Here is a 14,504-nt window from a genome sequence, read left to right as displayed (position 1 = left end):
GCACCCGAATGACTTGAGGATTGTCTTCCCACAGAGTGAAGCAAAAAGTGTTTCTTCCCCCAATATCTGAGTGGTTGGGCATGTGTTAAAATTCAAATGGGCAGAGGCTAAGTGCTGCTTCCCAGATGACACTGGAACTTGAAGCAAAGGCAGAGCCTTTGGAATGGGTATATAGATACATATTTTGGTAATAAGAAACTTGCTAATTACAGTGGAGCTCCATCTAGATGAGAACCTGCCTGGCAGGTGTGATGCTATAACCCAGTCTTTATGTGGGGCTTGCCCGGGTTGCGTGCAGCAGGTAGGATGCACCCGAATGACTTGAGGATTGTCTTCCCACAGAGTGAAGCAAAAAGTGTTTCTTCCCCCAATATCTGAGTGGTTGGGCATGTGTTAAAATTCAAACGGGCAGAGGCTAAGTGCTGCTTCCCAGATGACACTGGAACTTGAAGCAAAGGCAGAGCCAGTTTCTTAGCTGGTGTAAATCAGTAAGCTCTGATGGCTACACCAGTTTACATTAGCTAATGATCTGACCCACAACAGTTTGTTCATGGAAAAAGAATAATTTTGGTTTGTCTGATGATTTCCCCCGCAAAGAAATGAAATTCTACAAGAGATTTTGTATGTGGAAAGAAAACTCATGGCGAGCACAGGAAAAGCTGTAAAGTTTTTTTGTATTTGATTATTTTATACCATTTAGGATTTTTTATTTTAACAAACGCCCTGATTAAATAGTAGTCATTGCAACGTAGAGAAGTGTCTTTAAGTTTTTAATGTAAAACCCAGAAGGTGTTAGCAGTGACAAACCATGCTTTTGGTTTGAGGGCTACGCTGGGTAATTAACCATAGGAACACTTTACCGAGACATGTGGTGGAGTCTCTGTCACCCGAAATCTTTAAATCAAAAGGGGATGCTTGCTGAAAGATACGCTCCAGCTCAGCCAAAAATTCTGGGCTTGATGCAGAAATTAGTGGGTGAGATTCTCTAGCTTGTGTTACACAGGAGATCAGATTGGATGATCATAACAGTCCCCTCTGTTATGATCATCTATGAATCTTCTGCAGGGGGCCTGGTGCTGCATTTGGCTTTTTCTGAGGTGCATTTGGAACATTTATTTTTTTATTTCTAATATGCAGCCCTCCCAATTTTAATTATTTGAAGTTAGACAGGGGAACATCAGCGAGAAAATCTGTTAATAAAATTAGAGCAATATGTGCAATAGAAAATGCCTCCTAAATTATATATGGGGCTATTTTTTCTCTGTTACAGCTGTGCAACCCTGTAATAATAATAATAATTAATACCAAGGAGCCCTTCCGTCCAAGATCTCAAAGTGCTTTACAAAGGTTTGTAAGTAGAACTGTCTTCACGTCTCAGATGGGGAAACTGAGGCACACCGTGATTTGTATCGACTTGTCCAAAGATACACAAGAGATCAATAGCGGAGCTAGGACTAGGACACAAATCTCCTGCTTTTTAGCTGTGTGCAGTAGCCACTGAACTGTGCTTCCTCTCCAGATTGAGAGGAGAGTTTGGCCCATAAAGCTGGTTTGACTCTGTGTTGTAATATACTTCATTTCCATACTATCAATATTGCTTTATTGTCATCATTTATCAGCCCATTGTGTAACTCTCCTTACATGTAAGAAATAAAGAAGAATGTACTTGGTTTTCAAATGCAGTTGGTTTTATTTCTTGCTCTTCGAGACACCCTCTAAGAGACTGAGAAGCAGCCGCATGTTCCTTCTTACCTCTGTGCAGCACCTTCCTCCTCAAAGTGCTCCAAAATGCTCAACAAACTGTGGGCCTAATCCTGCACGCTCCCAGTACATGGAACTCCTCTTGACTTTGGGAAGAGTTCCCCACGGGAAGGGCTCATCAGACTGAGGCTGTAAGGCCCAAATCCTACAGTCTATACGCAAAACCTCCCATTGATTTCCCAAGAAATTACATATCAGGATCAAGCCTTCTACTGGAGATACAGCTCACACCACCACTGTGGGTTTAGCAGTCCATGGTAACGACGCACAGGGTTGTAGGACAAAAAGAGAAGGAAGACACCATATCCCATTGAAACTGCAGGGGTGGGGGGTTTTGGGGCACGGTGACAGTATAGTAGCATTATTATTACTGTTAGTAGAATCTTCAGGACTCTAGCATGGGCAGACAGAGAAGCAAAGAATTTGCCTTTAATAGGGGGTCAGGAATCTGCCCCACCCACCTGCTGCCTGGAGTTAAACTTCTAAAACTCATGCCACTTGGTGCACATTTAGTCAATTCCTCCTACCTGGAATTCCTACTGGACTTAAATACCCGCCAGGCCTCCCCAAGTCCGTTCTGCTCTTGGAGAGCCACCAACTGCTGACCAATAGTCCAGCGGGAGTGACAGAGTTCTTCCCAGGACAGAGTGGAAACCGCCTATGTTACCCTGTTGGATGGACAGTCCAGTCCCTGGCAAAGGAAGAGGGAGATCAAAGCATTTGGCATGGGAGAAAAGCAGGGGGTGATACAATATAAATAGTCAGAGGTGGATTGAGGAGCCTGTCCAGTCTGCCTGACTCTAGCCAATGCTTCGTGTCTCACCTACATGGAATTCATATTAAAAACAATCCATTGTTATTCCATGACACCTCTTACCTGAGAGCAAGTCAGCCTGCACAGCCTCCTTCAACTCTCCCAACTCGCCAAAATAAACAAGGTTAAAGAGGGGGCTAGTGATGAGCTGGAGCCCCCCCCATCCTCTTTCTGACAGCAGATTGAAAGGAAGGTTGGGGTGATTTCCCTGCCTCTGATGGCGTTCCCCCCCTTGTCTGGGTGCTGCTCAATCAGCCCTGCTAGGATAGGGCTCCCCTAAACATGTGTGACAATCAAACCCTTTGCCTTTGGAGTTCCCCAGGTTGCACCAAGCATCGGGACCCTTCCGTTTCTTTGGCTGAGATGAATTCAGGGCCCACAAGCACACAGTGGGTCCACGCGGGTTGGACCCATTTTTAAGCTGCAGCGCATGTTCCTCACTGCAGCATCTAAGGGGAAGCAGGGCCGGCCATTCAGAGCCGACGGGTGGCTTGTAGCAGCTGAGCTCATCCCTCGACCAACTCCCCACTGGGAAGGAATCAAACCTGAGACCAGATTTTAGATTGAAAACTATTTCCTCACCTTATGTGTGTGTTTTTGTTTTTTTGTTTTTTGCTAAAAGCCTCGAGCAAACTGCAGGGCTGGGCCACAATAAATGCTTTCAAATTATACTGCAACTGCTGGAGGCCAAAGACACCAGCAATTTGTTGGGCGGACATGGCACATGCTGGGTTTGATTTCTCCCATTAGTGCTAGATGGGAAATGGGGAGCCGAGCTTCCAAAGGGTCTCCGAAAGTGCAGCTGAAAAGTCTGCAGACAGGTCTGTTTGCACACGCATGACACACACATTTACATGTGCTCCAAGGGAAAGTGACCAGCCGCCAACCAAAAGGGAGAATTTTTCCCATACACAAATCGGGCAGCTGACAGAGGTGGGTGTGATCACCAAACCGCTTGGAGAACATGGTCCTAATGCCTAGCCAGGGCCAATCCTGGCTTACACAATGCTCCGGGTCACAGGCTCCCAAACAGTGTTGTGCCACCCATTGGTGGTCTGCAGAGAGATGGCTGGTCACAGCGCTGACTGTTCCTCCTCATTTCCCTCTGTTTCTCCAGGCAGTCAGGCTCTTCATTGCCAAGGAGGTCCTGGCCACCCGTAAAAGCAGCTGGGAACAAGGAAGAGCCAGTGTAGCAGCTACAGGCCATTGGAATGAAGGGGAGTATTTCCATTGTCTTCAAGTGACTTTGGTTCAGCTCCATGCTCAGAGGAGGAATGGAAACAGGAAAGATTTAGGGGGACCTACTTCCAAAGGGAGTGGAGCTGCCAGTCACCAGCTGGAGAAACATCCCAGGGAGAAGGGAACAAAGTGTCCGGAAACCTGCACAGAGGAAGAAGAGGAGAGGGGAGCAAGCACCGCGGTGGGGGTGGAGGAGACACAGATGGGAAGGAGAGGTGAAATAAAGAGCAAAAGTAGACTGTGTGATTCACTGTCTCCTAAATGGAGATTCACTCTCTCCTAAATGGACAAAACACAGTCCCTTGCCCAGGTTCCCAAACTCTGGCGCTTCGCAGAGAGCTGGCTTTAATTGCATTAAGGACAATGTCAATTACAGGAAAACTTTCCCATGTGAACAAGGACTGGAGGGGTGCTGCCCGGTGGTGAGTGGGAAGCTGGGTGAACCAGGCAATGCAGAATGGGAGGCAGGAGGTGCCCATTATACTCACTGCTGAGATATAGTCCTCACTGTGAAAATGTTTGAGAGGTGGGGGGGGGGGGAAGGGGTGGTGTTTCTAGTCCCGTAGATGCCCTCTGGATGGGATTCATCTAGGGATTGTGTCTTGGCTAGAACACAGGTTTCGTCCCACTTGATCTGTGGAGGCAGGGAATTTAATATAGGCCTTGCATTTGAGGCTCCCATCTAAAACAATCAAGAGGAGGAAAAATGGCACTTTATCAAAATGAACTGGATCCCACTTGCTGCTTTGATGACCTGCCTCCGTGCTCCAACCTGACGTCCCTTCTCAAGCAAAACTTCCAACAACTTCAAAAGGAGACTTTTCTGCATAAGAGTGGCAAGTTCAGGCATTTGACCAGCCAAGAGATGGGCTGGGTTTTGTTTTTCCTGCTGCTGTCAATGTTTCCAACCCATCTGGCTTATAGAACTCAAACAGACTCCTCTACCATTCAGACTTCATCCCTCAGATGTTATCTGGCAGACCACGGCAGTTTTAAATGGTGATGTATGCAACAGCAACACCGCCAGGCTTTCAGCGGCACTACAGGACACTAGATAAGATGTAAAACTGGGGCCTGGGTCACTTTTGATCATCAAGTTAGTAAAGATCTCATAAAACCTTTTGCAAGATATGGGGCATGACCTGTAAGACTCTGGCCAAATTCGGCCAATTTAAATTATGCTCCACAGCTTCAGTTCAATCTGGTATTCTTCTTCATATCCTCCTCTAAATTGTTTGTAGTGTTGCTATGAGCTGTTAAACAGCTGCCACATTCCACTTCAGAGGTGGCTGCACTTCAGGGATGGGAGCACCTTAGTAATACAGGTAATCATCTGGTTTTCACATTGAGTTTGCTGCTGCTGGGATGCACTGATGCACTGGAGGGTAGTTCAGTCTCATGTAGGGTGACCAGACAGCAAGTGTGAAAAATCGGGACGGGGGGGGGGGTAATAGGCACCTATATAAGAAAAAGCCCCAAATATCGGGACTGTCCCTATAAAATAGGGACATCTGGTCACCCTAGTCTCGTGGCCTGTTCATTCTTTGATCAGCATAGGAGCCAATTCGTGCTGACTATGGCTCTGGGTTTTGTGCTGCAGCCACCTGTCTGCTGGTAACTGACCTGAGCCCCGCAAAACACTTCCCATGGAGCCACTGACACTCATCAGATGGGAACAGCATCATTACAGACCTGGGCTGGATTTAAAATTAGAGCCTGGGCTGGAGGCGGCTGTATCCCATCCCCAGTCCCACGGCTTCTATTTACGGTCGTAGGGGAACTATGCACGTGCCCCAGCAGGGTTTACTAACTTGTTTCTTTGAAACAGTCCCACAGGAGTTCAGACGCCAGGTGCTGCCTGGGCTGAGGAATCAAGCGTTTATTTATTTATTTTTTTTTTGGGTACATTTTGTCTCAGTCCTACAGACCTCACGGCGGGCGCAGACCTGTAGCTGGAAAGCCCCGCAGGGTAAGTATGTACAGTCCCTGAAGTGCCTTTGAAAATGCCCTGTATCAGGTGTCACTTGAAACCTGCCGCAGCCAAAAGCACCAAGGAACCTTGCTGGAAGGCCGGGGGGCGGACGTGCTGAACTGCGATGCCTTTGCCACCCTCTGGTGGCCGATGGGTTTATTGCCATGGGAGCCTCGCCTGAGCCGAGTTCTGCAATGACCTGTCCATCGCTCAGCGAGGTGGCAGAAGAGGAAATAGACACACTGGGCCAGATACTCAGGTGGTGTATATTGATTTCAATGGCGATTTATACTACCTGAGGAGCAGGCCCATTGCTTCTTAATTTTAGACAAACCCAGGCCCTACGGTTTAGATGTGTGGGCGATACATGACCCGTCTTTCCTTTGTAAAAAGCTCCGAGGACAATTTCCATGGCTAGCTGCCATCTGCTATTTTTTGATGACAGGAAACATTTACGGCCTCTATGAACTGGAGCTAAAACGCTGAAAGTGAGCCGTCAAGCCACCGAGATGAGAAGAGTGTGTGTACATCATTACACCTTCCTTTCCTATTACATTCAGAAAATTTGTTAGCGCCCACTACAATTAAACCTCGATAGATGAGGGTCATTTAAAACGTGTGGCGAAGAGCAGTGGCTTGCTTGATGGTTTGCACACATGGCAGCACTCACAGAGGTGACTGTTCCCAAACTTTCATACATCATTCCATTGTAAATGGGCAACATCTCCCTCTCCCTTTCTCCTCTGCCACCAGTGACTCATGTGGGTAATGCTTAAGTGAAAAGCATTCGATTACATGAATGAATAGTAAAAATGAGTCATGCTGGCAGGACCCAATGGCTTGGCAAATTGAGAAACGTTTATCTCTAGGTCCTTAGTGTGGATCAGATGGAGTCTTTGCCAGCTAGCTGGGGGCCTCAGTTCACTTCCTGATGGAGAAGCATCCATAGATGTGACACTCACTGGCCTCCTCATTGGCATTCTCAGCAGAGATGCCAAAGAACTGAGTCTGAACCTATAGGGTGGATAAGGAAAGTTGGCAAGGACTGTTGAGCATGGGGGTGTGGGAAGCTTGTACTGACACTAGCCCAGATGTTCCCATTCTGTCAATGAGCAGAAGTTTTCATTTGCTAGCTGGCAATCTGCCCAAGGGCACTTTTATGATCTCATTGACATCACTGGCAAAACTCCCATCGGCTGGCCCTTAGAGAACAAAGCAGGCTTGTTTTCTCAGGCAAAACCAACATCTAAGCTCCCAATGGATGTTTTTGCTCAGTTCTTGACAGGTGTTTGTGTGAGGTGTCATTTGAGTGGCCATTCTGTTCATCTTCCCCTTATGAGTCTCATACCACAGGCAGGGGCAGAGTGACTTGGCTGTTCTGTGAAGTGCTCAGGAACCTTTCTCTTGGTACAGGACCAAAACTAAATTTCCTGATCCTTGATAGGTTTCTAAACCTCAAACATTCCATGCAAGGTGTGAAGGGCACTCAGACATTTATTTGTACCTTGGTAGTGTCTAGTGGTCCCAATCACAGATCAAGGCCCTGTTATGCTAGAGTACTGTACGCAGACCCAAGGAAAAGACTATTCCTATCTCCAGAGCACTTAGAGTCGAAATAAACACGTGTCTTGCCTTTGGATTCCTCTGCCAAAGGGTCACCAGAGTGAGGGGAGATGCTTTTTCTCCTTTACCTGCAGAGATTTCTGAAACATCCCTGCAAGCTGGGAAAGGGCCTGAGTCACACAGTTCCCTAAAACTCCCGGGGGTCCCAATCCTTGCTTTTCTTTAAGTCCCATTTCTAGTGCAAATACTTAAAGCACACGGCGTGCAGTAAGCTTGTGGAATTCAATGCCACAAGAGGCCATCAGAAATACAACACAAAAGCCAGATTTTTTAAAAAGGGGTTGATAATTGAAGAGCCATAAGAATGATTAAAGGACTGGAAAACATGCCTGACAGTGACAGACTCAAAGAGCTCAATCCATTTAGTTTAAGAAGGAGAAGTTTAAAGGGTGACTTGATTACAGACTGTAAGTATCTGCCTGAGGAACCAATATTTGCTCATCAGTCTAGCAGAGAAAGATCTAACATGATCCAATGGCTGGAAGTTGAAGCTAGACAAATTCAGACAGGAAATAAGGTGCACAGGTGTAACAGGAGGGTAATTAACGACGGGAGCAATTTACCAAGGGTCATGATTGTCATCAGACGTCACCGGTGTGGTGCTCTGCTCTGTTCAATGTTGACAACAGTCGGTTGCATGCGTGTGTTCCCTCTGTGTGCGGCCCCAGCTCTGCAGATCGCTGACACAGCAGATCCCAAGAGAACCCCCAATGACCACAGACTCTGATAAGGTACGAAGGCACCCGGCCAGGTTTATTGCCAAATGAAACACAATCTCTAGGTCCCCGAATCAGATGTCTACCGTTCTGCTAGTACATATGTGCTCCCTGACAATGGACTGTCCCAGTCAGTGGTGGGATTCACCACTGCCCCCTAGGCCAGACAAGGTAACTCCTCACATGTGAATTCTTAAATACAAACAAGTTACAACTCACTCCTGACGTATTGAGGTACAACCCCTCTATGTAGTAAGGTGCCACCTATCAGCTTGTACATGTTGGTTTGATCAAAACAACGCTAGCCATCATATTACCCTCCTGCCCCTGTCTTTAGGATGGGTCCGCCTGTTCCTTGTTATCTGTGTGGAATGTGCGAGTATCGGAGTGTTCTGGTATCATCCTGGCACATGTTTGTACCTCTAGTGTCCAGTACCTTTTAGGTCTGAATATTTTTGCAGCATCAGCCCTTTCCTTGCCAGCTTCTGTGAGCAGGGCCTGCCTCTGGCTCACAGATTAACTTTGCTTTATGTTAACAAAGTCTTGACCATTACTTTAGTTCAGGCCTTAGGCCTCATACCGGGCTTCTGATAGAAGGGTCTCATCTTACCAGTGATGCATTCTCCATCACTGGCAATTTTTAAATCAAGATTGGATGGTTTTCTGAAAGATCTGCTAAAGCAATCGTTTTGGGGCAGTTCTCTGGCCTGTGCTCTGCAGGAGGTCAGACTAGATGATCCCAGTGGTCCCTCCTGACCTTGGAATCTCTGAATCTGTGAATTCTGTGGCCGGTAATGAAGGGTAGTGTCAATTGCTTAAAAAAAAAAAAAAGGGGTGATCAACACTTATGCTTCCGGCATTCATCTCCTCCAGAAAGATATTTCCCGCCTCAAGTGTCTAGGACCATTATGCCTTAATCTGACTTTCCTTTGAAATGTCAGGTACTCAATTCTGCAAGAAGCAAAATATTAGCCTTGGTGCACCAATGGTTTACTAGCATGGCAACCCCCCTGTTCCTCACTATGTACCAAATACATTTCTTAATTGGATTAGCTTGTGGTTTAACTGTAATGTTAATCTGGGTTACGCCAAGAAGGCAGGGCATTATGGGCGGGACACAGGAATCCTTCTGAGAGTCATAAATCCAAGAGCCTCATCTCTATGCTGGCACGTAGCCATCTGACAATTATACAACTCATTCCATTTTTAGTTGTCAAAAGCAAAAGCAAATTGGCTAGAGCAGGGACAGGGCTCTGCAGACCCAGTCTCTGTGTTAGCTCCTCCTTAGAGACGGAGCAATTCAACAGGTCATTAAGTACACACTAAAGAGACCAAAGTCTTGAATATTTGTGTGTGGGTGTTTCTTTATTGTTTATTAAAAAGATTGCAGAGGACTTGGTATCTCTGAAAAGCATAGCTCAGGTTAGAGAACAAGCCTGCAAGAATGTACAAGAATCTTGTACATTCCTACCACACAATTCTAAAATGTGGGGAAACTGCTGGTTTTGTGGCTATTTTCTGTACCAAGCGCATCCCAAAATGTTATGTGAACCACAGTGTATGTGTGTGTGAGAGAGAGAACTTGGATGCGTGAGCTTATGGAAATCCTCAGTAGTTTGTGCTTATTGTGAGTAAAAGGCCAATATTTAAATAGTGAAAACATAGACCTGAAGTTTCCAAAGTGACTAATGGCTAAATTCTGAGGAGTCGAACTGGGGACACCTTAAAGAAGACTGATGTTGAGGGGAGGTGCTCAGCACTTCCTGAAAATCAGATGCCTTTGATGTGTGCCAAATTGGACACCCCAAAGCTGAGCCACCCTACAACCACTAACCACGTTTTGGAAAGTCAGGCCACAGCTTCTGCTTGCTGTTCACCTTGCATGTCTCATTAAAGGATTATACAGGGATTTGGGCTCAATGGTGAAACCAGTGGTATAAATGCCCGTAGAGATTCAGGGCTGGATAATTCCATCGAATGCAATTTTGTAATTACATCACAATAGTAGGAGTGCTGGCAGATAGCTGGCGCTAGCATTTTGGTTTCCCAATATGTGTCACAGTCAGGCCTGGCAAGAGCAATGTGAGACCTTGGTACATCATGTTCACTGCCACGCCCCTTTCACTTTATTTACGCAGATGTTACAGATGGGGGGAGGGGGGAAGCCCTTTGAACTCAGGGCCTGGTACACTTATCTCCCCTTCCCCCATTTTGTCAGCCCCAGTTACAATGATACTAAATGTTACTGAAATGAATCCAAGCCCCGTGCTCACTCAACATAGAATGACGCTATGGGTCTGTTACAATAGAGAATGTTTAGGTTCCTTTCGGGTGAGATGGCTTCTTTTTAAATGGGATGGGAACATAGGAAATTAGGGTAGAAAGAACCATAGATCCATCCCCAGGCTGGCAGAATCAAACTGTCTATTGCCAAGTATGTAGTAATAAATAAATAAATTAAATAACAACCTTCTCTCCTTGATGACATGCATGCTGTGCACTGGTTTTCCATCTGGCTACCTCATCCACCTCAGTGATGGCTGCATTTCAGGGCTTGGTGAAGTGTAAACAGGGCCTGATCATGCATAAACTGACTACCACTATCTAAGCAAAGGGGCTGCTCAAAGCAATTAATCACTACACTCAGTTGTGTTTGCAGGATTGGGCCCATAGTTTGTTAAAGCACCTCAGGCTGAAAGATGCTATGTAAATGTAAGATGGAGGGTAGGCGTCTCAAAGCCTAAGGAAGTTAAAGTTAGGTGCCCAATTCCCATTAAAAATCAACAGGAATTAGGAACCTAACTAGGTGCTTTTCAAAATCTCACCTCTCAGGCTTAGATTTGGGGATACCCCCTCACTCCCCTTTCAAAATAATAAATAGTAACAATGTTAACGAACCATTTGGCCTACGGCAGCTGCCTTAACACGACTGGTTCCTCTATTCTTTTTTTCTAATGGAAAAATCATTCCACTGTCACAGGTAATTCAATTAGTGAGTTGCGATTTACCTTTCCACACGCAGCAGCTGAATATTCGGAGAAATGAATGTGCTCTTTCTGGGGAGGGAGGTGCAAAAAAAAAAAAAAGGAATATAATTAGCTTGGGGCTTTGCTGCAGATGTATTTTTAATGAACAGCAGATTCCCCGCGACCCAGACATATTTTTTGGAAATTTTCACACGCTGGTTGCCCTTCTTTGGGATTTTCTAAGGAGGAAGCTGGAGTCACTCAAATGTAGGAGCTGCAGAGTATGGTCCCCTAAAGAGGTGTTCTCTAGAAGCAGAGGACCTCCACTCTGCTCCAAAGCACCGCTCTCCCACCTGGAGCAGTAGGACCAAAGCTATTCCAACGCATGGGATAGCTTTAGTTGTACGCTACATGACTTCTGAGAAAGAATTACATTTTTATGACAGGTAAAAAGCTTTGTAGGTGCCAAGTGCCCCAGAAGTATCTAGCCTTGATAGATTCCCAATCAGCACCTCTTAAAGAAGATTTCTGAAGACGGCAAATGTCTCTCTCTGCTTTCTTATTAGCATAGGCTTTGGAGAAGCCTGCTGGTCCATGACAAATTGTACTAACAGCAGGGGAACACAGAGCATGGTGATTAGAAAGAAAAAAAAAAATCAACCCAGCTCTGTTGAAATATAAAGGGAAAGCACAACCCTGATTTGTCCAGTGACCTCTCTGCTTTCTGTACCTGTGTTTCCAGTTACAAAGCACAAGACACATTTTTCTGCAGCTACCAAAATCTCTTTTACCAGCTCTTGCTCAGTTTAGCCCCAAATTCTTTTTTTTTGGGGGGGGGCCAGGGGGTGCTAAATTCCAGCATTCTTTGGTTTCTCTCTATTCCAACCATTAATGCAAAGCCAGTGTCACTTGTGTCCCTATCCCACAGGTTATTCCTGCAAGGAGCCAGAGCAATCTGCAGAAGAGAAGCAGGCGTAGGGCAGCGAATGGGCTGGGCCCCAAAGTTTGGCCAACATTTTCATCCCTGGGTGCCTACTCTGTTATGGTCCCAGATCCACATTTAGGCACATACTTGTCACGGCTTGATTTTTATTGCAATGAGAACTGCAGGTGCTCACTCCCCTGCCCTTCCTTAGCCATTTTACGGGCCTCAAAGGGGCTGCTCACATGACGAGGGCCTATTTGAACGCAAGGCGTTGCTAGATCTGGCCCGACATTGCCATGGGACAGTAAGAGCCGTGTTAGTCTGTATTCGCAAAAAGAAAAGGAGGACTTGTGGCACCTTAGAGACTAACAAATTTATTAGAGCATAAGCTTTCCTGAGCTACAGCTCACTTCATCGGATGCATCCAATGGAGCGAGCTGTAGCTCAGGAAAGCTCATGCTCTAATAGATGTGTTAGTCTCTAAGGTGCCACAAGTCCTCCTTTTCTTTATGGGACAGTAAATCGCTCTCAGCCAGGCAATGACAGGTGCTGTGTGGAGCGAGATGATGATGGACTAGGAGCTTCACGGCCAGGTTTCCAAGCCTGGCATCCATAAAGCGTGACCGGCCTTTGGCGTGGCTGGAATCCCCCGTCCACACAGCCAGCCTCCAAACGTTTCCTTATCGAGGTGTTTGTCTTTGTCCCTGTCCAGCCGCCCAGAAACCAGCCCCCGGGTCTGTCTCCGGGCCGGGGACGAGCGATCGTGGCCGTTTCGTTCCCCGGGCCCGTGGGGTTTCACGTCTCAACCCGGCCTCGGGAGCCAGCGCCGGTTCGCCAGCGGGAGCCGGGCCCCCCGGCGGGTGCGGGGCCGGGCTCCGCCTCCCGGGGTCCCTTGAACTCAGCCGGGGGGCGGCCGCCCGGAGGAGGCTGGGAAGCGGCTTCGCTCCCCCTCCCCAGCAAGAGCGAGGGGCCGAGGCCGGCGGCTCGCAGCGGCGGAAGGCGGGTGCTACCAGCAGCCCCGCTGGCCCCTGCGCGGGGATGCGGGCCGGGCCGGGCCGGGCGCCGCGTGCATTTCTCCCGTGGAGCAGCTAGAGAGCGGTGCAGGGAACGCGGGCGCCGGCGCCACAGCCAGGAGCCGGGCTCGCCCTTCCTGTTGGCAGCCGCGCCGGAGCGGGGCTTGGGAAACCCGGGCAGCGGGTGACTGGCAGCTCCGGCCCCGGCCGGACCTCCCCCCCCCTTCCCGTGTCCCCCCCCCCATGGCGGAGACTAAAATCATCTACCACATCGACGAGGAGGAGACCCCCTACCTGGTGAAGCTGCCCGTCCCCCCGGAGAGAGTCACGCTGACGGATTTTAAGAATGTCCTGGGCAACCGGCCCGTGCACAGCTACAAATTCTTCTTCAAGTCCATGGACCAGGATTTCGGGTGAGTGTGTCGGCGCCCCCCCCCCCCCATCATCATCATCATCATCATCATCTTCTCTCCGAGCCCTAGTGATTCCAGGCGCTCCCTGGAAGGGGGGGGGGCGAATACTTGGTGCTTCTTCCCTTCCCCCCCCCCCCGCCGTCAGCTGCGATGGGCTTTAACCCCCACCCGGCAGCACCTGTTCCCCGCGCCGGGGTGCAACTTTCCATCCGTGCTCGTGGGAGGGGCAAGGGTCCGAGGAGCGGTTGTTTGTTTGATTTTGGTGGGGGGCGGGGGGAACGGAGCAAACGCCCCCAAGGGCTGGGAGATGGGGCGTAGAGAGCAGCCCCCCCCCCCCCAGCAGCTGTGGCTGGGCGGAGGGGCTGGGATCGCGCTGGGGTGGGGGGTGGGTTGCGCCGCTTTACGCGAGGCTGGGATGGGGAGGGGGCGCGGAGGCCGCCTGGGGGGGGGGGGCTGTTGCCCTTCAAGGGGTGCCCGGGGAGGGGGCTGGGGCAGCGCTAGAGCCAGCGGGGCTGGTGCCCCCCCCCCAGCGGGGCTGGTTAGCGCTGTGTGGGGGGGGGTCCTCCCGCGCCTTGACACCCCCGCTGGCTGCAGGGGGGGGGTCCTGGCACCGCCGCGCCGGCTTCGCCCTAGGCCCGGGCAGCCGCCGCAGGGACCGGGGGAGGCAGCGACTAACATGGCGGCCCGGGCTGGGGGGTGGGGGGGCAGCATGGGGGCAGATTTCCCCGCCCCCCGGCGCCAATTACCCAGCGGGGGAGCATGGGGCAGGTTCCTCCCCCCCCCGGTGCCAATTACCCGGCCGGGGGGGGGTCGGCATGGGGGCAGGTTCTTCTCCCCCCCCCCCCGCGCCAATTACCCAGCGGTGGGCGGCACGGGGGCAACTTCTCCCTTCCTGCCCCCAGGGACACTCACCCAAGCACTAGGTGTAAGGAGCCTGCCCCTCCCTCCCCCCATGACTGTACCCCGGCAGCAGGGGGGGGCAGGGCATCTCCCTATGCCAAGGTGTGGGGGGCAATTCCCGCCCCGATACCCAGGGACAAGAGGGCAAGGGAAGGGCCTTAT

The 14,504-nt window shown here is 49.4% G+C and overlaps 1 protein-coding gene and 1 long non-coding RNA gene across 7 annotated transcripts in view; one reads left to right on the top strand and one right to left on the bottom strand.

Moving 5' to 3' along the window:
* Positions 1-1,127: 1,127 nt before the first annotated feature.
* LOC122457097 lies at positions 1,128-13,443 on the bottom strand. The gene is made up of 2 exons (XR_006276427.1): positions 13,324-13,443; positions 1,128-2,452 (listed from the first exon to the last, which is right to left on the bottom strand). It is a non-coding gene; the product is annotated as an uncharacterized LOC122457097 (long non-coding RNA).
* Positions 12,885-14,504, top strand: part of DVL1 (dishevelled segment polarity protein 1) — a 173,950-nt gene continuing 172,330 nt past the window's right edge. For 2 of the 6 annotated variants that reach the window (XM_043500183.1, XM_043500182.1), the window contains exon 1: positions 12,976-13,442. In XM_043500183.1, coding sequence (XP_043356118.1) covers positions 13,376-13,442 — 67 coding nt within the window. In that variant the 5' untranslated portion in view covers positions 12,976-13,375. Of the gene's footprint in view, positions 13,443-14,504 lie in introns of all 6 variants that reach the window. The other 4 variants (XM_038376945.2, XR_006276425.1, XM_038376944.2 and 1 more) reach the window with 4 other exon arrangements.

The sequence above is a fragment of the Dermochelys coriacea genome, chromosome 18 (assembly GCF_009764565.3).
Source record: "Dermochelys coriacea isolate rDerCor1 chromosome 18, rDerCor1.pri.v4, whole genome shotgun sequence".
NCBI classification, from domain to species: Eukaryota; Metazoa; Chordata; order Testudines; family Dermochelyidae; genus Dermochelys; species Dermochelys coriacea.
This window is presented reverse-complemented; position numbering and strand designations above follow the sequence as displayed.